Source organism: Zerene cesonia, chromosome 25 (genome assembly GCF_012273895.1).
Source record: "Zerene cesonia ecotype Mississippi chromosome 25, Zerene_cesonia_1.1, whole genome shotgun sequence".
In the NCBI taxonomy this organism is placed as follows: domain Eukaryota; kingdom Metazoa; phylum Arthropoda; class Insecta; order Lepidoptera; family Pieridae; genus Zerene; species Zerene cesonia.
In genome coordinates this window covers 6,360,151-6,369,263 of record NC_052126.1, presented here as the reverse complement: position 1 = coordinate 6,369,263, position 9,113 = coordinate 6,360,151, and the positions used below count along the sequence as shown (strand labels likewise).

The 9,113-nt window shown below is 32.9% G+C and overlaps 2 protein-coding genes across 2 annotated transcripts in view; one reads left to right on the top strand and one right to left on the bottom strand.

Annotated features, from left to right (window-relative positions):
• Positions 1-2,101, top strand: part of LOC119836629 — a 13,675-nt gene extending 11,574 nt beyond the window's left edge. Inside the window, exons 4-6 of the mRNA XM_038362012.1 lie at positions 54-253; positions 727-836; positions 1,423-2,101. Of these exons, the coding sequence (XP_038217940.1) occupies positions 54-253; positions 727-836; positions 1,423-1,718 (606 nt within the window). The 3' untranslated portion in view covers positions 1,719-2,101. The remainder of the gene's footprint in view (positions 1-53; positions 254-726; positions 837-1,422) is intronic.
• Positions 2,102-2,649: 548 nt separating this feature from the next.
• The window catches only part of LOC119836628, a 7,822-nt gene continuing 1,358 nt past the window's right edge, over positions 2,650-9,113 (bottom strand). The window contains exons 2-6 of the mRNA XM_038362011.1: positions 8,079-8,218; positions 6,165-6,337; positions 5,526-5,715; positions 4,181-5,122; positions 2,650-3,045 (exon numbers count right to left, since the gene is read on the bottom strand). Coding sequence (XP_038217939.1) covers positions 2,962-3,045; positions 4,181-5,122; positions 5,526-5,715; positions 6,165-6,337; positions 8,079-8,218 — 1,529 coding nt within the window. The 3' untranslated portion in view covers positions 2,650-2,961. The remainder of the gene's footprint in view (positions 3,046-4,180; positions 5,123-5,525; positions 5,716-6,164; positions 6,338-8,078; positions 8,219-9,113) is intronic.

Genomic DNA, 9,113 nt, shown 5'->3' with positions numbered 1-9,113 from the left:
GATATTCCTACGGGACATGGACTTACGCGGGTGAAACCGCGGGGCGCAGTTAGTACATATTAAAACCATTTCAGAGGACCAAATTTTCCATACACATATTGGGGACAGAGTTGCAGTACGTGGCGGACGTGTTAATTAAATGGGAGAGATTCTTTCTACATCTGCGACCCGATGTAAAAGATCTGCGGGTAGTTTTGATAAGCCCAAACCTCAACCCATCGAATTTGCCACTGGATCTTTTGAGGAATGCTAAGTACGAGTTTTTTTCTACACTAATCTATAGTTTTAATTATTAATATTATAAGGCTGAAGAGTTTGTTTCTTTGGTTGAACGTGCTAATCTCAGGAACCACTGGTCTGATTCGAAAAATTATTTCAGTGATAGATAGCCCATTTATAGAGCCATAAAAACGTATTTAATTTATTTGGATATAAGTTTCGTATATTTGTATGTTTGTAACGTTTTCACGTAAACACCACTGGACTGATTTCAAAAATTATTTCACCATTAGGAAGCTGCAACTACACAAAATGATAAATATATGTACCACGGGCGAAGCTGCTAGGCTAATGAGTTACAAGGATTTGTTATAGAGATGTAATTAGAAGGAACAAACAACCAAACAATCAAACTTTCACATTTATAATATTAGTTTGATAATGTGCTTTAATATGGGTACTAAGATTTAATCTAGGATACAAAAAATAATACATATGTCCTTTTAGGTTATGTGAACAATGCCGCACCAGCAATCGTCGTCTCCTATTCAATTTTGAAGACAAGAAGTCGTATTTAGATTATTACACTAGTGAAGATTTCATCCTTCCTGATTTTGGTAAAGTGATTTTATTTATTTATTGCACTTTATTGGGCCAGCTTGTATCAGGGACGCACCACACCCCCATAGAAGACCGGCGTGAAATAGCAGCGTGCTTCTGTGTTTTGTACCTTACATGTACAAAGAAACTTGTGATTTGACACAACTTAATATAAATTAAAAACGGCTGAACTTATTTTCATCAGTTTTTGCTTCTCGGATTTGTCTTCGCATAGATATACATAATTTCAAAACTTAACAATAAAAAAAAAAACGTAAAAGGCGGAGCCGGGGCGAGCACATAGTCAATATAAATCGGTATATATTGTTAACATGCTTTTATAAATTTTTCACTGTATTTTTGGTAGGTAATCAACTCATATAGAATAAATTTTGACCCACTTTAAATGGGCAGATTTAAATCAAACATTGTATAGGTACATATCAAGGATCGGTGACGATGCAATAATTTCAACAAGTTATCTCTTTATCCTGATTATGATCGCCAGGATTAATCGATTTCCCAACTGATACTCGCTATAAGAGAGACAGTTAAGTTATTTATCATTAAAGCGTGTTTTTTAGTTATATTGTTTTGTTTCAGTGTGCGCATTCAACCCGAGCATTGAAAGATCGTCAATATATGACGGTAAAGACCCTTGGCCAGCCACGCTCAAATGCATCGCAAAATTAAAAACTCCGTTCCTCATCACAGCTTACAGCCAGGAGGAGCTATCTAGAGACCTATCCAGGATCCAAGGATGCTGTACCTTCGATGTTCTAGCTCAGCCGAAGCACAATAACTTTGCTAGTATCAGACCTGATAGGAATTTTATAACTGACGACGAGATGCCATTGCTGTTTAAGAATTACTGTTTCTCTGTTGTGTGTGGTGTATAAATCTTGTTCTAGATTTTTTTTTGAAAAAGTTTTTATAATTTCGCAGTTTATTGTTTGATTTTTTTTTGAACTATCTTTGTTATGTATCGTTCCTTATTCAACAATCAATTTGTTTTTGTATTTGTTACTAAATAGATCCGTGGATTTGATTTGATAGGTGTTTGCTTAAATTTGTCTTATTTTAGAAACTGTAGTGGTCGCTTCCTGTCTGTGGACGTCAGCGACCATTTTAATAGGAAGTACTTATTTGAGAACCTGCCTATTCATTTAACTTGTGGAACACTTTCGTGTACGAAATATGAATTAATGTATGCATTATTTATTGTTAGTAAATAACGTTAGTAAATAATAGTCTTGTTTTTGATTTTCACAATAAATTGAACAAGAAACATGTTTATTTTATTTAGTACTTACCTATCTGCATAAATTTAGTTGTTAAATAAACATACGTACATATTGTGTCGACCGCCTCGTTGGTAGTGATTAACGAGTGAGCGTAGAACCGAGAGGTCCTGGGTTCTCAAAAAATTCTCAGTGTGGCAGGACACAGAAGGATGATCTTGTTCATTAAGAAAATCGATCAATGAAATGTTACATATCATCTGACCCATACCCCATTAAACCTATATGATTAAGAACCATCACAACCAATACTGAAACATTATTTTAATAATTACAATATAGTATCGATGGAACGCGGCCTTTGTTAAATTTAATTTTTAGATTTATAGCATTGACATTTTACAATGTTTACGATTTTATAAAATGAGACCATTCCTATGCATTCATTATTTTTCAAAAATCAATATAAATTATTTGACGATTTCGACTTTCGACGATTATTAAAATAAAACAATGTTTGTTTTTTCAATTATCATTTAATTCACAAATTGTACTTATTATTGTGTTAATATTTACAATAATTAATTAAATATCACAGATAAGTTAAACGTTTTAAACTTATTATAAAATATACTTGAACTTAAAAGTAACTTAAGTAATAAAGTTGCCAATGATGACACGATGAAACAGTCAAGTTGTTAGTTAGAGATGTTATATAGAAATAACAGATAGGGAAAAAACAAATACAGTTCTTAAGGACTTATCACAATGACTATAAAACCTGTATATTATAGGTACATATTAAAATGACGTCGAAAAATATTTCGCTAAATTTTCTCTACACAGCAAACAGCTCTTTCTACACATCACACAAAAAGCCAAATTTTTTATAATATAACAGTTAAATATACATAAATATCACACATATAGCAATAGTATAAACGAAGTTGTTTGAAGAAATCGCCGCATTTGAGAAGTCACCCTCCTAAACAAATAAAATTAAATCCCATTGTTAATTTCATCTGATAATACATAAAATTAGTACACAAATAAAATATATACTGTACATAATAATATTTAGTCAAAAATACCAAAAAAAAGTTGTCTCACTTGCTGATACAGAGTATACATAAGGAAATTATTTAATCCAGGTGATTCTAATTAAAATAATAGATAAAATCATGAAATTATTGTATTATTGAAGAAGTGTCCAAAGTTTGAATTAAATTTGTCCGATTAAAGTGGGTCAAAGTCGAGTCTATTAGGATTAGGATAAGCCATTATTTTGACTCTATCAATACAGCGATAAATATAAATATAAACAACAAAGCACAAAAATATAAATACACATTAAATATAGAAGCCAAATGAAATAGAAATATATATCACATAAAGTTGCACATATAATGATTAATTACCATTGCGCCAAATAAAATTATAAATATAAGTTACATTCGAAATGCTTTGAACAAAAAAAATCATAAAGCCTTTTCTAAAAATTAGTGAAAAAAGACACTCAAAAATCTTTAAAAAAATTATGAAAAAAAGAAACTCAAAAGTTTGTTTGATTGAACACACTCACAACAACTCACAAACTCAGGATACTAGACGGATTTAAGTAAAAACTTGTCACCTGCGGATATATGCGTGATCCCTGAGTGCTATCGACTACATATATATTATTAATGCATATAATATAATAATTAACATTTATATTAAATTTTCTCATGCGAAAAGGCTTCAGAAATACTATAATTCATAAAAATGCAGTTAGATGCATATTAAAAGGAAAAAACATTCATAAAGGATTGACATAAAAAGATGGAATAAAAATCTAAACAAAACTTGTTATAAAGTAAAAACAACACGAACTCAGAGATGCAACACACGGGAATAAACAGGACTAAGCAAAAAAACAAATTGTGATACGATATTATCTTAAATAGACAACAAAACAAATAAAAATATAAACTTCAGTTGAAAGCATGAGACAACAAAGTTAGGCAAGCGATAACAAATTAAAATTTTAGTGTATTAAAATACAATAAACAATAAAAATTCTGTTATTTATTAACAGCAAACATAATTAGTAATCATGGATTATAAATATAAATAACAACCTCGTCTGAAGCGGCCGGAGTTAGGAGATGAAATGTAGAATTTTCCAGAAATTTGTCTTCAAAATACTCAGTTGTAGTTTCAGATTTAGCATCTAGGTCACCAACACTTCTAGGTCTCTTACTGCTAATGCTCTCTTCAGTTGTGATGTCATCTATTTGTGATACGTTTGTAAATAGAACGAAAAAATCATCATCTATTTTATCATTTTCAAAACGTTCATCATCAATTTTGTCATTCTCAAATTGATCATCATATATTTTATAATTTTCAAAAAGTTCATCATTATTTAAAGCTTGACTTGTTGTAGAATCAATTTGAAGTGATTCTGTCGTACTATATTGTACTATTGTATAATCTGTTGTTGAATCAACAGATTCTGTTGTTTGTTGTGTAGTTTCTGTGTAATTATTATCTAATGTACTAACTAATTCCGTAGTTGTACCAGTAGTAGAAGTAGTAGCTTCACTTGTCATTTCAATTTTAACATTCTTATCGTTTTTAGTCATTTCCTTCTCAATTTCTTCCGTCGGCCGTGAATTCAACAGCATTTCGAATATGATGCTTTCATTGACCAAATTTGTTCTATTAAATTCCTCATAACCCTTTTTCATCAATTCTTGTTCCACGTTGTTTATTATTTCGTGTGTATAATTTTCTGGTGGAATCCAATTATACTCAGGATCTTGATCAGGAATTGTGTTCTGAGTTTTATTTAGGTTAGGTTTTAGGTCCCATACGTCGGTAGGTTCTGGTGTGTAATCGTCTTTTATTTTGTGTATGTCCTTTGTGTATCTAGCTATGTAGGGACCGAGTGTGGTTTGTACGTAGCGTTTTAGTTTGTTGCATTTTTCTACAGTATTGACGTCGTTGGAACTACCCCATATTATGACGCCCGATGCGTTTGATTTATACAGAGATTGTAGAGCGATCGATAGATCCTGCTGTAAGTTTAATTGGCTCATTATTGTTAACTATATTTATAGTGAAATGTTACAAAACATGATATTATAAATAATACATATTATCTGAGTAATTGGTTTCAACACGTTGAAAAAAATTATTAATTCTCTAATGAAGAATGTTTAAAAAATACTTTGGGCATGTCTTTTGTAATATAAAATTGTCTAGTTAATGTACGATGATTTGGAATTGTAGTGATAAATATGCATTTGCAACCATTTAAACAACTTACAACTAAATTAGTATATTGAATTTTTCTCAGAAGATCAATATATTTTATTCCAAATCTCATTATCTACATATCCAATAAATACAACAACTATCGCAAAACATCTCTCAAACTCAAACTCAATCATTAATATAATCCTTCATCACAATACATACCTCTCTCAAGAACCCTCCATCCTGGTACCTATACCAGAAATATGGTAAAATTGGAGTACCTCGTCTCCTGAGACGAGAGGCTTCCCTCATCCGACCCTGGATGAGGGAAGCCAGTTCAGATGACGAGAGGTCTTGCGAACTGTATACGGAGGGATACAGAGCTGTGCTTTCCGCCCAGAGCCAGTAGGTCCTGGAATTTTTCATTTTTGATATTTTTTTATATACTGCAATGTGATGCTCTCTGCCACTAAACATACCACTCCTAATATTATAAAAAAGTTTGTTAGTTGAAAGTTTGTTATTTTACATGAATGGATGCTCGTATCTGCATGAAATTTGGTACAGAGATAGATTATAGTCTAGATTAGCACATAGGCTTCTTTTTATCCGGGAACCACGCGAGTGACGTCGCAGGTTACAGCTAATTAGAAATAAATTAAAGCTCGGCGGTTCTAAGCTGCGCGGTTCCAGGGCATACAGCCCATTCGCGGAGGCACTTCCTCATTCCTCATTACATCATCACATACCACCACCAGGCGAATGTTCATGGGCAAAGATGACTGACCATCAGGCGAACCACCAGCTCAGCTGCCCGCTATGACATAAAATAATGGAAATAGAGTAAAAAAAGTGACTCACTCGTCGTTCTCAGAAACAACCTGATTCGGGCAACTTTCTATCATACTGCTAGGTTTGTTGAAACAGTACGGGAACCCGTAGTAGCCCCAGATGCCCTTAGGTCTCAACTGCTTAGCCGTTGATATTGTGTTCTGCATAAATCGCCTTGCTGATTCTTCAAAACGCTGCTTCGCCTACAAATAAATAATAACCGTAATTAACAAAATCAAAATAATATAAAAAAAACTTTATAATACATAAACCACGGTAGAAGATAGCGTTGCGAGAGACTGGTATCTGAAATAGGTACAGGTTACCAGCCTGCCTCGCGGTTGTCATCCGATATTTAATGGAGTCAAGCATTTTTTATTAAATTTAGACTTCCTTGGGATTGAGAATTAAAGTCAAACATTTAATCATTCAACTAGACGTTGTTTCGAAGCACTTTTAAATCTTTGAAACGTCATTTACTGTTTATAGTTTAGTGTCGTTTATATTTATTTTTATTTGTATTTCATACAAGTTTTTGGGCTTTTAATAAAAATCTCTAAAGATAGAAACGAATTTTAGCTACTCCACAATAAACATATCATTTACGATGTAAAAATGTGAATTCCCGTGTACCCTAGTGGGGTATGGGGCATACGATTCTTATTGTTTATGGACAAGAAGTTTAGTCATCTATGTCAAACCGCGATGTTTTTTATCCCTACGGGGAGAATCGAATCCAAAACAACTTCGTTCTACACTCATCTGTTAACCCACTGTACCAAGGAGGCGTTCAAATTACTTATTTATGATGTAGCTCTGAACAAAATTATTTCTAAAGTAACCATGTTACAATACGCATTCCGCAGTTGTCCCATTTGAGTAAATGTAAGTCGACAGGAGCACGCGATGTTGCAATCATATTTATCAAGATTGCAGCTTTAATTGTCGCTTTTAGATTGGTGGAATTTATTTATAAGTGGGATTATTGTTAGTATTTATTATCATTGACTAGCTGTGCCCCCGTTTTCACCCGCTTTAACTTGATTGGTCGTAGAGTGATGTATATGATAGCTTTAGTAAATGGACTATAAAAACATTTTTAATCGTATCAGTAGTTTCTGATATAAGTAAGTTCAAAGGAACTTTTCACTTTTATTATATTAGTACAGATAAGGAACTTCCAAAGTTTCTAGCATCGAGATTTTAGTGAGTAAAAAATGCAAATTCCTTGTTTTTAGTTTATATAATTATGATAAAACAGAATATCTTTTGTTCATTTAACTAATTTAAATTTCATTACAGGATAACCGATTATATTTTCAACACGATTTTATAAGCTTCACCTATATGTTTGTATGTAACCGACTCTTTTGGACTAGATTTGGACCCCTTTGAATGGACAGATTTAATTCAAACTATGTATTAAATCTGTCTGTTTAAATAAAGCCTTTAAAGCATTCGGTCTCAATAGAACAATTTCATGAGTTTATCATATTTTCCTGATTAGCATCAATAGGATTTAATAATTTATTTACGTAAACTCTGTATAAAAGCCCGTGAGACAATTATGTCAATTCGTTCACTAAACCGTGTTTATTTTCATTCCTTTTTATACTACACTATCTGTTCACCCGGTTTCACTTGTATATATAACGTATGTCATTCCGTGTAATTATAGGTTGCTAATGGTGAAAGAATTTTTGAAATCGGTCCAACCTTTCACACGTGATGGTGTGACCAAGGGTATTAAGGGGCCTTCAAGAAAAGAACGTATACGTCCCTGAAAGGCCGACAAAGCACTTGTAACACCTCTAGTGTTGCAAGTGTTTATGGGCGGTGGTGACCACTTAACAGGTGGCCCACCTGCTCCTTTGCTTGCTCTGCCATAAAAAAAATTGGAATTCATTTTAATGTATATAAAAAATGAAGAAATAAGGAGCAAACCTCAGTAGTAATCCACGATTTCGGCCACCACCAGTGCATTTTCCTCTCAATCTCGTAAGAAACATCCTTGTAAGGTACGAGCACTCCAAAATTCTGCCGGAACACCGGCCGCCAGGACTCGAAGTCTATTATTGCAACCCCTGGAATAAATAGGGAATTTTGTTAAGTCTCTTTTAAACTACAGAGTTCCTTGCTGGTTCTTCTCTGCTAGAAACTGCTCTCCGAACCGTGGTAAATTTAAAAAAATGTGAGCCGTCACGGGACGCCTGGCAGATGTGAAACATTGATATCATTTTATAAAATTAATATGCAAAGAATAGACTGTGGTAGGAACTAAATATGTCATAATGATAAAATAAAATATAACACCGTACACACTACTGCATATAGACTGTATGTATTATACACTATCGCCAGAAATCTGTTTTACGTGCGGCTATACATGTTTCACATCAAAACTACGTTATAAGTAGAAATTAAAAACTTTTTAACGGATTTTAAACGCGATTTATTCATTATATTATTAAGCCGACGTTTCGAACACTACAGCGAGCGTGGTCACGGGGAGACTACGGGGGGACTGGAATAATACGGGAATAATATAATGAATAAATCGCGTTTAAAATCCGTTAAAAAGTTTTTAATTTCTAAATGTATAATACTCGCGTAAAATCAAACACAAGAAAATACTACGTTATAAGTAGTAAATGACGATTCAAAAGTGCTTCTAAAAGTAGTACATATAATTGAATAAATAAATGTTAACTTGAGTTTAAATTATAACAATAAAATATGATAATATATGTTCGAAACGGTGATGGAAAACATCGTGAAGAAACCAGCATGTCGTAAGTAAGACAACTGCCAACCTGCACTTCAAAACGTAACTTGGGAGTTGTATTTGACGAGAATCTTAGATTCGAAAAACATATAAATAATGTTATTTCTAACTCTTTGTATAGATTAAAAGTATTATACAAGATAAGAAAATATCTAGACCTAAAGTTGCGTATTCGTCTGTGCGATGCCCTTGTC